The 19,172-nt window shown below is 53.4% G+C and overlaps 3 protein-coding genes across 3 annotated transcripts; 2 read left to right on the forward strand and 1 right to left on the reverse strand.

The window, feature by feature from the left end:
• Positions 1–360: 360 nt before the first annotated feature.
• LOC149275679 (F-actin-capping protein subunit beta isoforms 1 and 2-like) lies at positions 361–8,715 on the forward strand. The gene is made up of 10 exons (XM_089504456.1): positions 361–465; positions 2,109–2,198; positions 3,611–3,732; positions 3,843–3,956; positions 6,098–6,239; positions 6,550–6,666; positions 6,863–6,928; positions 7,022–7,098; positions 7,417–7,524; positions 8,635–8,715. Exons 1-9 carry the CDS (start codon positions 361–363, stop codon positions 7,517–7,519), a joined length of 936 nt encoding a protein of 311 aa, XP_089360582.1. The 3' UTR covers positions 7,520–7,524; positions 8,635–8,715.
• Positions 8,716–10,447: 1,732 nt separating this feature from the next.
• LOC149275680 (lysosomal amino acid transporter 1 homolog) lies at positions 10,448–13,821 on the reverse strand. The gene is made up of 7 exons (XM_089504457.1): positions 13,637–13,821; positions 11,867–11,996; positions 11,461–11,548; positions 11,215–11,366; positions 11,008–11,100; positions 10,716–10,901; positions 10,448–10,525 (listed from the first exon to the last, which is right to left on the reverse strand). Exons 1-7 carry the CDS (start codon positions 13,819–13,821, stop codon positions 10,448–10,450), a joined length of 912 nt encoding a protein of 303 aa, XP_089360583.1.
• A 2,796-nt stretch (positions 13,822–16,617) lies between these two features.
• On the forward strand, positions 16,618–19,018 carry AKR7A2 (aldo-keto reductase family 7 member A2). The gene is made up of 7 exons (XM_089504465.1): positions 16,618–16,837; positions 17,300–17,487; positions 17,624–17,728; positions 18,064–18,160; positions 18,325–18,424; positions 18,617–18,746; positions 18,857–19,018. The coding sequence occupies exons 1-7, from the start codon at positions 16,618–16,620 to the stop codon at positions 19,016–19,018; spliced, it is 1,002 nt and encodes a 333-aa protein (XP_089360591.1).
• The last annotated feature ends 154 nt before the right edge of the window (positions 19,019–19,172 follow it).

Below are 19,172 nucleotides of genomic sequence, written 5' to 3' on the forward strand. Positions count from 1 at the left end.
CTTTATTTTACTCTCTACCGGCCCCCGCTCGGCCCCTCTCTGCTCCTTGTTTATGACAGTTGGCCACGCTTTGCATTTCTGTCTCGTGTACGGGGAGTCTCGCTCGGTGCGCTTGTCAAACCGCGTTAAAAGTGAGGGGCGGAATAAAACAGCGGAGAAAACGCTGAAATGACTCTTTATTCTCCGTCCTGTTGCAGGGGCCGCACTTTTTTAGCGCGCGGACTGCCCGCCGTTCCTGAGCGATCTCCTCGGCCTTAATCTTAATCAGAACTAAATATACCCCCCCCTCGTCATCTGCGCTGCTCGGGGGTCACGCCGTTAGTTTTTGGGGTCACGCCTGGAGCCCCCATCATTGAGGGCATGAGTCGAGCGCAGAGGCCGTCCGATGGAGACCCGGCTGTCCGTCGGTGTCGGCCGTCAGGCGTGTTGCCGCCTAGCTGTTACCGAGCACCCGGCGCAATAGCTGTAAAGATCTGCGCGCGGGGGGGGGGGTGAGGATCTGTGCCGGGGGTAACAACGCACCCAGGCAGCAGTCACGCGGGGCACAGATTATGGCATCACAGACGTCACCCCGTAGAGATCAGCCCGATGAAGGGTGAGGGAAGAACACCAGAAAGTGTTTTGATCTCGCAGTAGACGGCAGTCTGCAAAGATGAAAGCCTTTTTATCCAGCCGGCTGGAAAATAACGACAATGAAGTCTCGGGGTTTCAGGCTTCCGAGAGATGAAGCGTTTAGCGGCGCGGAGGCCTCGCGTGCTGCGCTCTACGTCTGCTACGGGCTCCGTCGCCACAGGTTTCACGGCGCGTGCTCTTTGATACGTTGTTTCTGAATGTTTCTTTATCTTGTAAAGACATCAAAGTGCGGCTTTAGGAGGTCTTGCCTGTTGCGACATCTCTTGGTGTAATTATACGTCACCCGGGGGAGATTCTGGCATTTTAACCCTCGGGGCAGGAATAGCGAAGACGTGCCAGGGCTGCCCGGGTTCCCACGCTCCTCGCCCGGGCGCGGGGTCTTCACCAGGAGACCCTCGTTCAGATTCACACGACCTCTCGCCGTCTCTAGAGACACCGAGGATAAAATAAGAATCAGTTTCCGATTGCATGTACAAAATTAGAAAGGCCGCGTCTGTCGCTGCGGGGGGCTGGCACCTGAGTGTCTTCCCGAGCGGGGGGGGGGGGGGGGCATTGGCACGCCTTCCCCTCGGCTTGATATAAATTTGATCCATACGGTGCATTTGGGAATATGGGGTCCTCTAATAACCCCCTGCTGGAAGAAGGTAGAACTGCAGCCTTTTCCTTTCTGGCTCCGAGCCCACTTGCCCCGACCAAAACACGCCGTCAGAGTCTAGGTCCCGATTCTCCGCCGTTGTGTGACTTGAGCAGAAGAATTTAACCGTTAAGTCATCGAACGCCGGCCAATGACAAATTCCACCGCCATTCCAGATTATTGATGTCGTTGGCCCCTGGGGGAATCACATGGTCTAAAACAATGTTACCCAAGCTAAACCCCGGTTGGGTAGTAAACTCACCTGTTTAAAGGGACGGTACAATATCTGTGTTTAAAGCATTTTTTGGATCAAAATTTAAAACGTTAGGTACCTTAGGGAGAAGCTACAGCTCCCTCCTCTGGTCTGAAAATGTTCTCCATTGATTGGTTGCTTGAAGCAACCAATCAATGACAGGAAGGCGCTCACACTGCGGTCAATGGGAATGTTTTTCATGCATGCAAGTAGGATTGGGGGGTCTGGTTAGATACCCCACAAGGATTACCGAGCCAACGCCGGCGCTCACTAAACAGGGTTAGGGGGTAGGAAAGGGGCAAATACATATAGGAGGAGATTCTGTAGAATCCCAATGCGAGCTCACATCACATCGTGGGGGATCCGGTAGCTCGCGTGCTTCCCTGTGACCAGCGGGAAGATCCTTCTGATCTCTTGAAACCATTTGTTGATCTGGTTGTGTTATTTAATTCTACGGGACCCCGGGGGCCAAAGATGGGGCCGTCGCCATTCCCTGAACCTATGTCTGCCCCGTGTACTTGGCGATTGTTGGACATCGTTATTATTATTTGGTCGCTAGATGAGCTCTCTTCTCTTTCAATGTTACAGAGTGACCAACAGCTGGACTGTGCCTTGGACCTGATGAGGCGTCTCCCTCCCCAACAGATCGAGAAGAACCTCAGCGACCTCATTGACCTGGTAAGGGTGGGCTGGGTCTGCGGTGGGCTTTGTTACTGAAGAACTTGAACTTCCGATTCCCCCCGTCCCGTCCCGCTGAGGTTGTGGCCTTTGCTTGTGTGTTTTCTGCAAACGAGCTCTTGGCAATTAATGAAGCGAGAGCCATTGTGAACGGCGGGCGACGTTCCACCCAGTGCTGGACCTCCTAATCTCAACCTGGTTGCCCTCGTTAGCAGAGAACGCAGGGGCTATGCTTTCCCTTGTCTATTTCTTTTAGTTAGAGCGCCAGTAATTAGAGCGCATTAAGAGACCCATCAGTCACATATCCCATGATCCACGAGTAATGCTCAGCCAAGTCGCTCACTCACATGAGTGTCTTCTAGGAACCGAAGTGTTTTCTGTTGTACGTGATGTACAGCGCGGGCGCCAGGAGGCTTTTAAGTGTCTGGAGGAGTTCCCGCTGCTCTCCTTGGCGCACTCGCATGCTTCGTATTGGAACCTATTTTCCAGACCTCCCCTTGCTGTCCTGGATCGGGTCCTGCGGGACGATGTCCGCCTGTGTCGGGCAGAAGCAATTAGTCCCCCGTTCTGTTGAGTGGGGTTGCAGGTTACACAATGCTACCCAGTAGACTCGCTAAACGCTGTTGGAGGGAAGCCTAACTCAAGAACGAGGATAAGAATGAAAGGACGTTCTGAGTGGGGTGTAAGCTGATCCCCGGCCCTTACCTCCCACCTGTCAGCCCGTGGCCTGTCCCGTGCTTCCAGCCGGCCACCCCTGCAGGTATCTGGTTTCTGGCCAGACAAAGACCTCTAGTCTTGTGTCGCAGGTGTGGAGTGGGTTAACTTAATTAAGTTCTGTACAGATACCGGGCCGGGTGACGGGGGGAGCCGCTGTGGAAGGTTTGACAAGAGGAACCTTGTTCCGCAGGCCACTATCGGAATCTCATTAACTTCTTTCAATTTGTCCTCTTTGTGTTGGCCCTCCTCGAATGTCCCCTGAAGACTTTCTAAAGCTCGCATTATGGCATCCTACCCCTCCTCGCCCGGCATAGCCTTCCGTCTTCGCTCTACTCCTGATAGTCTATAGTTTTACACGGGAGCGCCGCTTGGACCTTATCTGGCCCGCTCATGCATGAGTATCTATTTCCTAAACCGCCGGGACGCTTTACATCCGGGCCGTGGCACCTTTCTGTGATCGTTTGTCCCTCTAACCGTCAGATACTCTCACCACGGCTCCTAAACACATATTTTACACATATATTTTACCATTAGCTGCCTGAGCTTGAATGTAGTCGATGTCTGATCCTTCTCCCACAAAGCTGCTATTTAAAGGGTTAAGCTTTTTTTTAAATGCCCCACGGAGTGACTGTGAAAGGGTTTTTCATGGGTGGCTCTTTAGTGAGCGTGAAGCACTCTGTCTGTCTCTTGCCCAGGTGCCCAGCCTATGTGAAGATCTCCTGTCCTCTGTGGATCAGCCACTTAAAATCGCTCGGGACAAAGTTGTCGGGAAGGACTACCTGCTTTGTGATTATAACAGAGATGGCGACTCCTACAGGTAACTCGATGGAATGTTGTCCTGAATTCTGCGATGAGATTTCCAACGTCGTCTGCTCCCCGTTTAATTGAATGTTTTCTAAGCAGCTTTCCTTCGCTCTCGCCCCCCAGGTCACCGTGGAGTAATAAGTACGACCCTCCCTTGGAAGATGGTGCCATGCCATCTGCCCGTCTGCGCAAGCTGGAAGTGGAGGCCAACAATGCCTTCGATCAGTACCGGGATCTGTAAGTGATGCTTCTTACTTCATGAGCAGCTAAATTTGGAAAGTGTGATGTCATCGTGAGATCATCACACACTCCCCTGCGGCTTTATTGAGCAGTGGGTTAGATCCCTGCGCTCTTAGCAACGTCTGGGGTGATTCTCGCGGTGTTTATCACCGTACCGTGGAGCCTGTAGGGCAGTAAAAAGCTCGGCGACGGGTAGGTTGAGTGAAAGGCGTTGCGTGGTTTGCAGCGAGGTTTATTGATGACATGCACAGCCCGGCCGTCTCCTCTCTGCGTGCGCGCGTATTTACCGCGTTACTCCCTCCGGCACCCGGGCCGAGCGCCGTGTCCGCGGATGTGCGAGGATTTGGCACGGTGTGGAGCAGCTCACAGAACATCCTGATCGGGTTTCTCCCCGAGCTCCCGGCCAGGCTCCGATGTGCAGATGTTTGCTGGACTCGGAGCAGCTGGCGCGAGATCTTCTCTTACATGGAAAGCTTGGCGTGCCGGCTCTGGGAGCTGCACCTGCGCGGCCGGGGTAGTTTCCCCCTCCGGGTACCTGTCAGAAGGGCTCTGGCGCCACGTCTGGCCGTGCCAGTTACCTTGTGGTTAGAAGCAGCTGCGGTTACGTTGAGCTCTCTGTATACGTGGAAACGGTGATCGGAGGGCGAGCGGAAAGTACCCCGTGGGTTATAGCACCGGCCTCATCCGTCTCATCCTTTCTCTCTTTGCTTTGGAACGGCGTCCGATATTTGTCTTGGTGATAAAGTATTTATTGTCTCTGCTCTGCGATGGGTGACGCAATATTTCCTTCTTGTGGTTTTGGGCTGCGCTGCGAGTGAGAATTCTTTATTTTTATTCTTCGCTCTTAGTCATAGATTACTATTTAGGGAAAGGTACTGCAGCGCTCCGCTCCAAGGACGATGAATAATCATCCTATGTGGAGAATCACGGACGGCTCCCACCACCATTCCTTTTATTTAAGGTTTGGGTTCTTCTAGGACAGCCGTGGCGTGATCAGACATACGGAGTGTGCGGAACAGGGGAGATTCCTGGTCTGCACCCAGTAAATGTTGGTGCCTGATTTGTTTTGTGGTCTATAGGAGCACCAAAATAACTGGCTACTAAAATATATACCTCATACCACCAAGCTTTAGGGCTATGAAGGAAAAAGACACCTCGTTAACTTAAAGGGGCTTGTGAACCCCAACATCTGATGGAATGAGGGGAAATTAGTACAAAATGTGTGTGCGGTTGGCGCTGCCTCTGCGGCGGTTGGCGCTGCCTCTGCGGCGGTTGGCGCTGCCTCTGCGGCGGTTGGCGCTGCCTCTGCGGCGGTTGGCGGCGTGGCAGTAGGAGAGTGGACAGGTGATTGATTATTTACGGGAGATGCCAGTGACCCCGTGACACATTAGGTGTTTTGTATGAATATCGTACAAGTAATGTCTTCCAAATGCTGGGCTTTAAGCTGGGTTATTAACCCTCGATAAAAACTAATAACACACACTCGTCAAAAGGGGTGCAATAACTCAGCTGAAGGCAGGGAATGGGGGGCAGTTTGTTGCTCCTGGCCTGAAGGTTTTTATGAGCTCCTGCCGTGCGTTTGCCGCTAGGCAGCTGTCCAGGTCTGCCCCCCCCCCGGGGCTCTGTGTGGTTTCAGGCATCGTTTTTTAGCACATTCTTCAAATACCCCGGAAAGGCAGTTATGTAAAAACGCATCGGGCCCAACCACATCAAAACTAAAATGTTGTCCCTGACCCCCCCCCGTCCTCAGGCCTGCTCCTTTCAACTTCTTTTTTATGATCAAAAGCTGCCGTTGTAGGTAGGAGGATCGGGTCCAGCTGCTCCGGCCGGTAACGGCGTGCGGCGGGTCCGGTGGCAGATGGAGCGGTGCGAGTGGCTGCCGGGGACCATGCTGTGGGGCTCTTTCTGCACCCTGTTAGCTGCAGGGGGGTCAGTTCCTGCGATATCTCTTGGGGGGCCAAAGGAATTTTATTAGTTTAAGAGCCGGAGATGTGCAGAGCCCTTCGTAGGTGCCAGCGCTCCATTTACTGACCTCCATGATGCCCCTGCCTTAGTCGGCGCTGTTCTGTAGGGGTCATATCTGGAGCCGCTTTGTTTAGGTTTGTGATGTGTTCTGTCTGACGTGTGTCCCCCGGCAGGTATTTCGAAGGAGGCGTCTCCTCCGTGTATCTCTGGGACCTGGACCACGGCTTTGCAGGAGTGATCCTGATCAAGAAAGCTGGAGACGGCTCCAAGAAGATCAAGGGATGTTGGGACTCCATCCATGTGGTGGAGGTTCAGGTAACTTAGACCCCACAGCCCTTCTATGGATACGAGCCAAGACTGGGCCACCTTCCAGGCCCCACCGCTCTTGGCAACATGTGCCGGGGTGGAAAGACAGCTCACACCTTCCCTGTGCGGCCAAAATAAATCCGAACATTTGCCCTGGGGATGGGAGTGTCTGGCCTGGATACTAATGGTGCATCTGTTCTTTGTATGGGGGGCTTGTAAGGCTTAGCCCTGAGAGGGTCTGGTTTGGGGAAAGAGCATCTCCTTTCTCAGTATTGGGATATTGAATTATTTTTTTGCCCCCACTTGTTCCGGGTTCCAGGAGAAGTCCAGCGGCCGTACCGCCCATTACAAACTGACTTCCACCGTGATGCTGTGGCTGCAGACAAACAAGACTGGATCCGGTACCATGAACCTGGGAGGCAGCCTCACCCGACAGGTACCCCTTACCCCACTAGCTCTTATTTCGCTGGTACCCCTCTCCTGCAAGCTCTCCCCCCTCTCTGGGGTTTCTCCGTTTGGCAGCAGTATATTTAATGCCAGGCAGGTCTTCCGATGCCCAAGGGCATTTTCAATGTAGTGATTTGGCCCCCGTTCTCTGCGTCGTCTTATAAGCCCCCGTACTGTGCTTTCAGATGGAGAAGGACGAGACCGTGAGCGATTCCTCCCCGCACATAGCCAACATTGGACGGCTCGTAGAGGTAAGTGTGCGCCTCTGCTCTCCTACTCGGCCAAGAACCTTCCTCTCTCCGTGTCCTGCGTTCTCAATGTGACCTCCTCGTGTCTCTCCGTAGGATATGGAGAACAAAATCCGAAGCACCCTCAATGAGATTTACTTTGGAAAAACCAAGGACATAGTCAATGGACTAAGGTAACGGCATCTTTTAAAAACCTCGGCGGTTCAAAGCCCCAGTTGTTTTTTTTGGGGGGGGGGGGGGTGTTGAGGGGAGCCAAGTCATGTGACCTTTCTCAGTCTTCCTTGCTGATCTCCAGTTCCAGGTTTTGGGAGGGGGTGATCAGTTTATTCCATGTGTGTGTATGTCAGACGGTCTGTTCCTCCTCCTGCTCTGGAACGCGGGCCATTCCTTTGCCTTCTCACCCCAGTTCCTTGTGTTGTTCTCTCATTTCTGCTGCCTTCTACCTCTCATCTCTGTGCTTCTTTCCCCCACCTCCAAACTCATCTCTGTAGATCTATAGATGCAATCCCTGACAACATTAAGTTTAGACAACTGCAGAGAGAGCTCTCTCAGGTCCTGACACAGCGCCAGATCCTCCTGCAGCCTGATTACTAGCCCAGGTACCCGTTGCCCACCACTTCTTCCCTCGGTGCCGGCTGGTGTTCTCAGCATGGTGTGGAGCCCGGGGCACTGTGATGTACACTGCATGGCTCAACAAAGCCTTGTGTAGAACCTTGGCAGCCCTGCCTTGGTTACGTGGTGCATGACTTTGGGGTTTTGGGGGGCTGTCGTTGATCTAGACCAGCTTCAAGAGGAGTTAGAGGGAAGTCTTAGAGGGTGACATTCGGTATGTAAGCCCGGGGCAGGGTGATGATTACGCTGGGTCACCTTTACGTGTCAGAGCTTCGCCGGGTGGTTGTAGCTGCATCTGACGTGAGACTTACGGAAACCAAAAGGAGACGGCTTCACCGATTACGGCCCTGGGGGACCTGCTTATTATTACACCGTGAAGCAGCCTGACCTCGTACGCCGGCTGCTGTGTGATTCCTGGCAGGTGACAGACACTAACTCCGTGTGTGCATCCTTTTACTCACGCGGGGAGGCAGGGGCGGCAGGGTGCATGGAGTGATTCAAACGCACACGCGGGATGGAGTAGCAGCCTTCATCCTGGCAGCATGTGTCGTGTGTGTATACCGTTTTAAGTGTTTTGGAAGGAGAAAACTCCTTTCTGTTGGTAAAGTCCCAGGAATGGACCTCTGAGGTGAGTAACGGTTTGGGGGCAGGACCACTTAACGTGCAGCACACCTTACCTGTGATGGCACAAGAGTCCAAATCCTGGGGGGCCATCACGTTAACAGCCCGTTCTAACCATGTGCTGAACATGAAGAAAATCTCCCTTTCAGTGTCACGAGGATGGAGGTAGTTCCTCTCATCGATCTGACACCGGAAGGGGCAATTGCTTTAACTAAACCAGTAACGGGGGGCATTCCCAGTAGAGGTAACATGGCTTCGTTAATCAGAATGTCCTAATTCTGGTCGCAACGGTGTATGTTATAGACGCATCGACCCCCCCGCAGCTCGGCGGACCTTAAATAACCAGGTGTTATGCTCATCAAGGACCCGGTTCCCAGCTCCATCCATAAGGGAGTCTATAAGCGACGTCGATCGGGGCGTGCGATCACCTGACCCGACCCCCCCCCGCAATACGAACCCTTTTCTTTTTCTTCCAGGTCCGTCCAGACATTTGCAGACAAATCAAAACAGGAAGCTTTGAAGAACGACTTAGTGGAAGCTCTGAAGAGAAAGCAGCAAAGTTAAATGTTCTCCCCGATCCTGTACATCTTTTCATTTCTTACCGAGTCTTTCTGCCCCATCTGTCATGCTCGTCTCACCCTTTTTTATGTTTTGGGTTGTTTTTGTTTTTTTTCTCTCCATTTTTTTGGGTCGTTTGGTCTGCGTCACCTACATAGCCAACGCATTTCGCTCCTATTAAATAAAGCTGTATAAATCTTACAGTGTGGGGTTTTACTCCGCTCAGAACACCCCCACCTCACCTTTCTGCCCTGCTCTACCCCTCACAAGCCCCCGTTTAACCCCTTGTGTTTGTGTCTTGCACATACTGTACGACGCGTGCCGCGGGACCTCATCTCCGCCAGCAGTTGTAGGCTTTGAAGGGTTGATCTGTTTGGAGTGTTTGCAGGTGGGCTGATTTACTTTGGAGGGTGGGATTTATTATTTTTTTGGGGTTTAGTTATTAATTTGTAGCGTACGGATTCTTTTCTGTCCTGCGTTTCTCCTGGTGTCTCTGGGGAATGCTTAAGGGGGTTTTTTTGTTTGGGTTTTTTTTAAGTACTTTTTTTTTTTTTTTTTTTGTAAAGCTTTGTCTTCTATAAAGAGCCTTCCTGTACTAACAATAAAATGATTCTAAATACCAGGCCCGGATTATTTGCCGTGTGTAGGGCTGGAGAAGCCCCCCTTAAAGCCATCCGGAATTGTGATGGAATTCGAGCAAAACAGTATAAAAAAAAAAATAAAAATCTGCCGGCAGAAACTGCTGTAAAGACCCAAACCTTAATCAGTCGTTGGTCTCGTCTTAGATTCAGGAGCCGTATGTCTATCCCGTGCATGTTTAATACCCTCACTGTATTACCCTCTACCACCTCTGCTGAGAGAAAGATCCCTAAACTACAGCATATTCTCTAGGAGGAGCAGCTGCATTGCGGTGGAAGATAAGTCAGGGATTAGTCTATACAGGGTCAGGCTTCTGTGCCGCGGTGTAAGGGATTCCCAGGAATCCGAGGTCTGGCCCTGCGGGTCTTGACTACCCTCTGCTGTCTAAACTAAGAACAGCAGCCAGAGGATTCTGGGAGATTTCCACTTCAAAGGCATTTTATACCTGAGTTTACGAGCGGAAACCCGATCGCAGCACCGATAAAACCAGACAGACAATTCCACGTTCTTTCCATTTTAATAAGATTCCTTTAACAAAAATAACCCCCCCAAACACCTGGTCCTGGGATCATTCTAAAGCCCGTCAGCAGCTCCTGCGCAACCGGAATCCGCGCAGCGCCGTAAAACGCCATGTGTCTCATAAACCCAGCCGATTCCCTTGTGAATATATCGTGCAAAACGCTTACGAGAAGCGAGGCCTGTGAAATAAGGCACGGTTACGACATCCGGGCTCCGAAAAGAGCCGACAACTAAAAAATATATATTTCAAAAATTCCCTTATGCGCCACAATCCCTTAATTTGTACTAAAATGTAAAAAAAAATTAATTCCAAGAGATACCAAATAAAAGTGCAAACCGATAAAGTGCAAACCGCAGCGAACGTATCCGGTGGATTCTGACGGCTAAAATAAAAATGACTAAAGATTAATATCATTAAAACGTTTAAAAATAGTCTCTAGCACCCATCGAAGGTAAAAGAGCTCCGCGCCGGATGGGGGGGCCTCGGACTCGGGCGACGAGACCCTCCTCTGTAAACAGAATTAAAAGACAAGGAAACTCGGTATAAAAAGAAGGCGGAATGGAAGCGACGCTCTAGCTCCGGGAAAGAAGGGGTTCTCTCTCCTCCAAAGAGTTGGGGTTCTTCCGGAAAGCTACGAACTGGAGCAGGATCTGGACCGGAGTGAAGAAAAACGGTATAGTCGCATGCGCGGGAGCAGCTGTGCGTTCATTCTGCCCCCTCCCGCCGCTCTCTGCACTCCCCCCTATCTAATCTCCTTGCTGCTCCCCCGTTTGCCCTTTTCTTTCCCAAATAACATTTCCCTTCCGCAACCCCCCCCCCCCCCCAGGGATTAAAGGATACGATGATGTCCAGAGACATTACTCCGAGGCTCCCGATGATCCAGGGAAGGTGACGCAGGATATAATCCTGGACCGATTGGCCGCTTTCAGGGTTCTTTAGAAGAACGCTCGTCCCGTAGGTCAGATTGCCGAGGACCACCATTAAAAACAGCAGCACGGACAGCCCTTCCGTGGACTTCCTCTTAAACTACAAAGCAAAACAGATGTCCTTAATCTCGCCCCCCCCCGTACCTGGCATTGCCAATCACCGATCCGATCACCAACAGCCCCGTGTATCGGGGAGCAGTCCTTACATTAGTGACCATCTGTGGAATCCTGGACACGAGGTAGAAGAGAGAGGAGACGGAGCCGATGAAGACTCCGATAATTTCCTGGTTGGTGAACGGCTAAAAAAGGGAGAAGAATCAGAGATTAGGGAGCGTGTCCTAAAAGCCCCCCATGTAACACACACAGCCCCCCTATAGATTATTAGGATGCCGGGGGATATATGGCTCCTGCACCTTGTTTCCCGAATCATGGAACGCCAGCAGCCTTCGCCCGTGCCCCCCGGCTCCTGAGTCCGACACGGCAGAACCCGGCGCCCGGAGAAGCGACATGGAAGCCACGGACCCGACCAGCACGAAACCGCACACGGCGTTAATTCTCACGGCCCCTGTATGGGAAGAAAGCACATTATGTGGCCCGGTCGGCTCCTCCGTAACCATAAAGCCGTCGACCCGGGCGAGGAGCCCCGGGAATCTACTTACCGGCGGGGCTGCGCTTCCGGTACTTGTAGTATATATACAGCGTAAGCATCAAAACGTCAGACAAGACATAGTAGACGCCCGTGTAGGTCTGGGGGAAAGCGAAAGCGCGTCAGCACGGTGGGACTCATAGCTACCCCAAAGCGGCATAAATAAGAATATCGAGGATCTCCCAGATTATACATCCGTTTCCATAGTTACATATAATTAGGATGAAAAAAAAGACATATAGTCCATGAAGCTCAACCATATCACAAACCCCTATTGTCTGATGGAGAAGAACATTATTATTATTATTATTCCTTTCCCGATTATATATTAAGTTGCTTCACGCGGGACGTCGGCAGAAACGTCTTCTCCAGAAACGATGGGCAGAGTGCGGCGATTCACACGCAGCGCTCCGATATACCTGCAGGGGGAGCTGGTGGGACAGGAATGCACCAAGGAAATTGCAGGAGTCGCCGGCCAGCCATCCCAACAGGAACCAGATGGAAATCGCCTTGTCCATGTTCCCAGTCTTGATGGATCTGTAATACTGCCTGGAAGAGGGGGGTTCGGGGTTAGGAAGACTGACGGGACGCACAACCGCCCCCTATGGGTGTCCCCTGCGGTCAGGAGTCAGGACCGCCGCGGTCAGGAGTCAGGACCGCCGCGGTAAAGAGTCAGGACCGCCGCGGTAAAGAGTCAGGACCGCCGCGGTAAAGAGTCAGGACCGCCGCGGTAAAGAGTCAGGACCGCCGCGGTAAAGAGTCAGGACCGCCGCGGTAAAGAGTCAGGACCGCCGCGGTAAAGAGTCAGGACCGCCGCGGTAAAGAGTCAGGACCGCCGCGGTAAAGAGTCAGGACCGCCGCGGTAAAGAGTCAGGACCGCCGCGGTAAAGAGTCAGGACCGCCGCGGTAAAGAGTCAGGACCGCCGCGGTAAAGAGTCAGGACCGCCGCGGTAAAGAGTCAGGACCGCCGCGGTAAAGAGTCAGGACCGCCGCGGTAAAGAGTCAGGACCGCCGCGGTAAAGAGTCAGGACCGCCGCGCTAAAGAGTCAGGACCGCCGCGCTAAAGAGTCAGGACCGCCGCGCTAAAGAGTCAGGACCGCCGCGCTAAAGAGTCAGGACCGCCGCGCTAAAGAGTCAGGACCGCCGCGGGAGCCCATTCATGTTTACAGGAACCCGGAGACAACTTCTTGGATGAGAGTCACACAAACGTTTCGGATTCTGGGCCAGGAATGCAGCTGCTCCGGTTCCTCTACCCGGAGCGTCATCCCCGGGATCACAGACCTGCTTTACCGCGTCGCCAGCCTTCCCCAAACATCAAAACAACCATACAAACCTACTCAACGGGGACATGAACGGCCCCACAAATGGATATGTTGGCCCTAAAAAAACAGGTCAGCAAGCTTTCGGGGCCTCGGAGGGCTGTTCTTCATAAGTAAAGAGATCACCCAGAGCGGGTGAGACGCCAAAACCAGTAACATACTCAGCACCAATTACAACTACCGCCTGAGATCAACGAGGAACCGGATCCCCCCCAATGGAACGGAGACTACGAGGAGAACGGCTAATGCTGCACGGGGCCTGAAACACGCAGGCGCACCCCAACGCGCGACACGCAGGCGCACCCCAACGAGCGACACGCAGGCGCACCCCAACGCGCGACACGCAGGCGCACCCCAACGCGCGACACGCAGGCGCACCCCAACGCGCGACACGCAGGCGCACCCCAACGAGCGACACGCAGGCGCACCCCAACGCGCGACACGCAGGCGCACCCCAACGCGCGACACGCAGGCGCACCCCAACGCGCGACACGCAGGCGCACCCCAACGCGCGACACGCAGGCGCACCCCAACGCGCGACACGCAGGCGCACCCCAACGAGCGACACGCAGGCGCACCCCAACGCGCGACACGCAGGCGCACCCCAACGCGCGACACGCAGGCGCACCCCAACGAGCGACACGCAGGCGCACCCCAACGAGCGACACGCAGGCGCACCCCAACGCGCGACACGCAGGCGCACCCCAACGCGCGACACGCAGGCGCACCCCAACGAGCGACACGCAGGCGCACCCCAACGAGCGACACGCAGGCGCACCCCAACGCGCGACACGCAGGCGCACCCCAACGCGCGACACGCAGGCGCACCCCAACGCGCGACACGGCCTCAGGGTCACCCCAAATACTCACGGGAGGGAGGAAGTGATGAAGAGCGGGATGGAGAGAAGCCCCAGGTACACACTGGCCACATCCCACCCGTCCACCGCACACTCATTTAACAAGTTCCAGATCCACCTGGAGCCGTTGGGACAATCCGACATGTTGGGGGGAGAGTAAACGGGGTCCGCGCTCCAGGCGCCGAGCCGCCAGCCCATCGCGACAGATTCAAAACAGAGATCTGAAAAACACGTAGAAAAAGATCAGGTTAAATTCCCCCCAAAATAACAACATCTGCCCCAAGCTACCGGTGACGGCCCCCTCGCTTCTTCCAACCGGTGACGGCCCCCTCGCTTCTTCCCACCGGTGACGGCCGCCTCGCTTCTTCCAACCGGTGACGGCCGCCTCGCTTCTTCCCACCGGTGACGGCCGCCTCGCTTCTTCCAACCGGTGACGGCCGCCTCGCTTCTTCCCACCGGTGACGGCCGCCTCGCTTCTTCCCACCGGTGACGGCCGCCTCGCTTCTTCCAACCGGTGACGGCCGCCTCGCTTCTTCCCACCGGTGACGGCCCCCTCGCTTCTTCCAACCGGTGACGGCCGCCTCGCTTCTTCCCACCGGTGACGGCCCCCTCGCTTCTTCCCACCGGTGACGGCCGCCTCGCTTCTTCCCACCGGTGACGGCTGCCAGGTTAATTATCCATAACTCACCCCGAGAGCCTCATTCCACAACTCCCACAACACTAAGCCAGCCGTGGGACAGATGTGGGATTTCTATTTACCTGCTTGCTGCCTCTGGAATAACTTTACCCCAACACTCTGCTACAGCCCTCTCCACCCCCCACCTCTGAAATGGTAGTATCACCCCGGGGGGCATATAACTTACATTCACAGCTCACAGAGCCACCGCATGAGGAGCCCCCGCCGGCCTCCGATCTCACTCTACCCCGGTTCCTGGGTAAACAGCACGTGACTGAATGTCATGTGATCCGCGTCATGTGACCGACCAAGAGAAACCACGTGACTGCGGTAACACACGGCTCTGTGCGGTGTCGGACTTCCTGTACCGCCTATAGCGCTGAGCTCATCATTAACAGCCCCGCCCCTATATATCTATATGCTGTATCCGCACAGCCCCCTATATACACTACTTGTACAGCCCTCCTCCCTGTATATATATATATATATATACACAGTACCTGCACAGCCCCTATATACACTATCTGTACAGCCCTGCTCCCTGTATATATATATATATATATACACACAGTACCTGCACAGCCCCGCCCCTATATACTGTATCTGCACAGCCCCCTATATACACTATTTGTACAGCCCTCCTCCCTGTATATATATATATATACACACAGTACCTGCACAGCCCCTATATACACTATCTGTACAGCCCTGCTCCCTGTATATATATATATACACACAGTACCTGCACAGCCCCGCCCCTATATATCTATATACTGTATCTGCACAACCCCCTATATACACTATTTGTACAGCCCTCCTCCCTGTATATATATATATATACAGTACCTGCACAGCCCCTATATACACTATCTGTACAGCCCTGCTCCCTGTATATATATATATATACACACAGTACCTGCACAGCCCCGCCCCTATATATCTATATACTGTATCTGCACAGCCCCCTATATACACTATTTGTACAGCCCTGCTCCCTGTATATATCTATATACTGTATCTGCACAGCCCCCTATATACACTATCTGTACAGCCCTGCTCCCTGTATATATATATATATATATATACACACACAGTACCTGCACAGCCCCGCCCCTATATATCTATATACTGTATCTGCACAGCCCCCTATATACACTATCTGTACAGCCCTGCTCCCTGTATATATATATATATATATAGACAGTACCTGCACAGCACCACCCCTATATATCTATATACGGTATCTGCACAGCCCTGTCCCCTATATATAGACAGCCCCTATATACCTACATACAGTATCTGTACAGCCTCCTATGTATATACACAGTACCTGCAGATATACAGTACATGCACAGCCCTGTCCCCTATATATATAGACAGCACCTACACAGCCCCTATATATCTATATACAGTATCTGTACAGACCGACCCCCTGTATATATATATATATACAGTACCTGCAGATACAGTACCTTTACAGCCCTTTCCCCTACATATCTATATACAGTATCTGCACAGCCCCTATATATCTATGTACAGTATCTGTACAGACCCGCCCCCTGTATATATATATATATATACAATACCTGCAGATACACAGTATCTACAGCCCAGCGTGATATACGGCATGTATACGGCATGTACACGCCATCTCCCCGGTGCGTGATATACGGCATGTACACGCCATCGCCCCGGTCCGTGATATACGGCACGTACACGCCATCGCCCTGATGTGTGATAAATGGCATGTACACTCTATTACCCCGGTGTTTGATACACGGCATGTACACGCCATCGCCCTGGTGAGTGATATACGGCATGTACACACCGTCGCCCCGGTGTGTGATACACGGCATGTACACGCCATCGCCCTGGTGAGTGATATATGACATGTACACGCCATCGCCCCGGTGCGTGATATACGGCACGTACACGCCATCGCCCTGATGTGTGATAAATGGCATGTACACTCTATTGCCCCGGTGTGTGATACACGGCATGTACACGCCATCGCCCTGGTGAGTGATATATGACATGTACACGCCATCGCCCCGGTGATATATAGCATGTACACAGTGCTCTTGGTGTGTGACACATAGTGGTGTTTTACGTGTCCCCCGTACGGTGCCGTTTTATTGCCGGGTGCCCGCTGATTCTCGCTCCCGGGACCCTTGCCAGGTACACGACTGTCCGATCAGGTGACGGTGGACTTTGCTCAGGCTGCCGGGTCACGTGGCGGGGCTGCAGCGCATGCGCGCTCCGTTATGCTGCTTTCCTCCCGTGTGGTTCCGCAGTCAGTGCCGCTGCTTCGGGCTCTCATGTCTCGCTCTCCCCCCACCGCGCCTCCCCCGCCGGGGCCCAGGTTGTCCGGCACCGTGCTGGGGACCATGGAGTTCGGTCGCCGCATGGATGCGCAGGCCAGCGGGGAGGCGGTACGCGAGTTCGCCCGACGCGGTCACCACGAGCTGGACACGGCCTACATGTACGGAGACGGCGACACCGAGCGGGTGCTGGGGTGCTTGGGCCTCGGGCCGGAAGGTGAGCGGGGCAACTTCCGGGTTCTCTGCATTTCATGCCTCAGTCTGAATCGACCCAATCAGGGGCCGCACCGCATGGGCGTGCCTTCCGCCCAAAAAGAGGCTTGACACGCTGCACGGGGGACACTGAGTGTGGGGCACCAAGAGACCCCATTTTTTCAGTAATTTGAGAGACCAGGGCAGTATTTGTTTGTTTTTCCTCCCCACTGCCCTTAAAAGCTCTGTAAAGCTCCATGACTATATAAAATACCCCCTCGGCTGCTGCTTCACCTCACGGGCTGCGAATGGCAGGCGTACCGGACACGCGTGCTGCTGCTAGGCAACAGGGGTGATAAAACAATGCCCCCTGGTTTACCCTGCTCACAGGGGCATTTCTTACATGTAATGGGGCTGTGGGGTAGTTCCACGTCGGCTGAGTGTGATGGCAGTGGCTTTATCTAATTGTCTTTTTATGTGTTTGCAGTGAAGTTGGCCACGAAGGCTAACCCCTGGGAGGGCAAGAGCTTGAGAGCGGAGAGCGTCCGCCAACAGCTCGAGACCTCCCTCCAGCGCCTGCAGACCCCCAGTGTCCATCTGTTTTATCTACATGCCCCCGATCACCAGACCCCGGTGGAGGACACACTGGCCGCCTGCCAGGAGCTGTATAAGGAGGTGATCGGCTGAATGCCATGGTCGGTGGCCGCGCCGCCATGTAATGAGTGCCCCCCAGCTTTCCGTATCCGAGACGCCATGTTTTCTTATCCATTTTTTTTCACTAATCCCTCCTCCCCTCTCCCTCCTCTCGCAGGGCAAGTTTAAGGAGTTGGGTCTCTCCAACTACGCGTCGTGGGAAGTCATGGAAGTTTATTCTATTTGCAAGCAGAGGAATTGGGTGCTGCCCACTGTGTACCAGGTGATCCAGCTGCGTTGATTAGCGGGCCAGAGGTTATTCTTTTTTTGGGGGGGGGGCGCGGGGTGGATAAATACCCCTTCAATTGATAACTGGGAGAGACCGGGGCAACGATGAGCCGTGGTGTCCGTTAAGCATCAGAATTCTCAGGGTCCTACTAGGTTTGGCCGAAGGGGTTGAAATAATGTCCGTTGTTAGATGGGTGAAGGCAAGGGATGGTGGGAATGGTAGTCACTAGCAGTAGGTACAGAGGTCTGATATTCATGAACGTGTCCTAAATGACCCCTCGGGCTTTAGTAACGGTTGTTTCTATTCATTGATTACTCTCTCCTTCCCAGGGAATGTACAACGCAACTACGAGACAGGTGGAGACCGAGCTGCTGCCCTGCCTGAGACAGCTCGGGATGAGGTTCTACGCCTACAACCCGCTGGCCGGTGAGAGCCGCAAACTAGCAAAGCCGGGGAGTCTCTTTATTCAGTATAACCCACTTTAGTAATTATTCCTCCCCTGTACTGATTACCGTGTCACGGAGAGACTCGCACAGCAGCGGCCGGGGGTCCGATGACCATTCGGTCTGACGCTTGTATTCTGTGCACAGGGGGGCTCCTCACCGGCAAATACAGATTTGAAGATAAGGATAAGGAGCAGACGCCCTCCAGATTTTTTGGAAACAGTTGGGCTGAAACCTACAGGAACAGGTGCGATTTACCCCATACCCCCCAGTGTGCTGTGTGTTAGTAGACTTTGAGGGGTTATGGGGCTGGGTGCAGGTTTGGGTGTGGAGAGGGTATTTTTGGGGGGGTTTGGGGAGCTGATATCAAGAATCGCAGAGTCTGTTGTTAAGTGGAGGCTTCATATTGACGTTTTTTGTTTTTTTGGCTATTCCTTAGATACTGGAAGAAGCATCACTTTCAAGCGATCGATGTGATCCAGCGAGCCCTGGATGAGGCGTATGGTGCCGACAGACCCAGCCTGACATCTGCAGCTCTCCGCTGGATGTACCATCACTCACAGCTACAGGTAAATTGCCCTATTTGAACTGGCAGCTTCCAGGGTCTGCTGCCCGGTGGGTTTAGTCATGAATTAGTATTCTGTGTTGAAGCTTAAGCCTCTCTGGCATCTCTTTGCAGGGTAGCCGAGGAGACGCAGTAATCCTGGGAATGTCAAGCATGGAGCAGCTCGTCCAGAATTTGGATGGAGCCGAGGAGGGTCCCCTGCTCCCCTCCGTGGTCTCCGCATTCGCCGAGGCCTGGAATCTGGTCGCTCACGACTGTCCGAACTACTTTCGCTAGGAATACCCACAGCCAAGGAAACGAAGCCATAAGCACTTACTGTGATTATTCCACGTGATTTCCACTCATCGGCACCAAGAAAAACAGGCTGTCCGTATTCCCAAAGGCTCGTACCCGCCTATCTGGGGTTAGCAGCACCGTACGTGGGGCCGGG

The sequence above is a fragment of the Sceloporus occidentalis genome, unplaced genomic scaffold, assembly GCF_023333645.1.
Source record: "Sceloporus occidentalis isolate IW3139 unplaced genomic scaffold, rSceOcc1.0.p SCAF_271, whole genome shotgun sequence".
Classification (NCBI taxonomy): domain Eukaryota; kingdom Metazoa; phylum Chordata; class Lepidosauria; order Squamata; family Phrynosomatidae; genus Sceloporus; species Sceloporus occidentalis.

What these genes read in the sequence shown, in the direction of transcription:
- LOC149275679 (XM_089504456.1), top strand. Translation starts at nt 361, where the DNA reads ATGAGTCGAGCGCAGAGGCCGTCCGATGGAGACCCGGCTGTCCGTCGG. An exon ending in AGAGATGGCGACTCCTACAG is followed by an intron (nt 3,733 to 3,842) that starts GTAACTCGATGG and finishes CTCGCCCCCCAG; the next exon opens with GTCACCGTGGAGTAATAAGT. An exon ending in ACATTGGACGGCTCGTAGAG is followed by an intron (nt 6,929 to 7,021) that starts GTAAGTGTGCGC and finishes GTCTCTCCGTAG; the next exon opens with GATATGGAGAACAAAATCCG.
- LOC149275680 (XM_089504457.1), bottom strand. Translation starts at nt 13,821, where the DNA reads ATGGGCTGGCGGCTCGGCGCCTGGAGCGCGGACCCCGTTTACTCTCCC. An exon ending in TCCATGATTCGGGAAACAAG is followed by an intron (nt 11,101 to 11,214) that starts GTGCAGGAGCCA and finishes TCCCTTTTTTAG; the next exon opens with CCGTTCACCAACCAGGAAAT. An exon ending in TTCCACAGATGGTCACTAAT is followed by an intron (nt 10,902 to 11,007) that starts GTAAGGACTGCT and finishes TTTGCTTTGTAG; the next exon opens with TTTAAGAGGAAGTCCACGGA.
- AKR7A2 (XM_089504465.1), top strand. Translation starts at nt 16,618, where the DNA reads ATGTCTCGCTCTCCCCCCACCGCGCCTCCCCCGCCGGGGCCCAGGTTG. An exon ending in GCTGAAACCTACAGGAACAG is followed by an intron (nt 18,425 to 18,616) that starts GTGCGATTTACC and finishes GCTATTCCTTAG; the next exon opens with ATACTGGAAGAAGCATCACT. An exon ending in ACCATCACTCACAGCTACAG is followed by an intron (nt 18,747 to 18,856) that starts GTAAATTGCCCT and finishes ATCTCTTTGCAG; the next exon opens with GGTAGCCGAGGAGACGCAGT.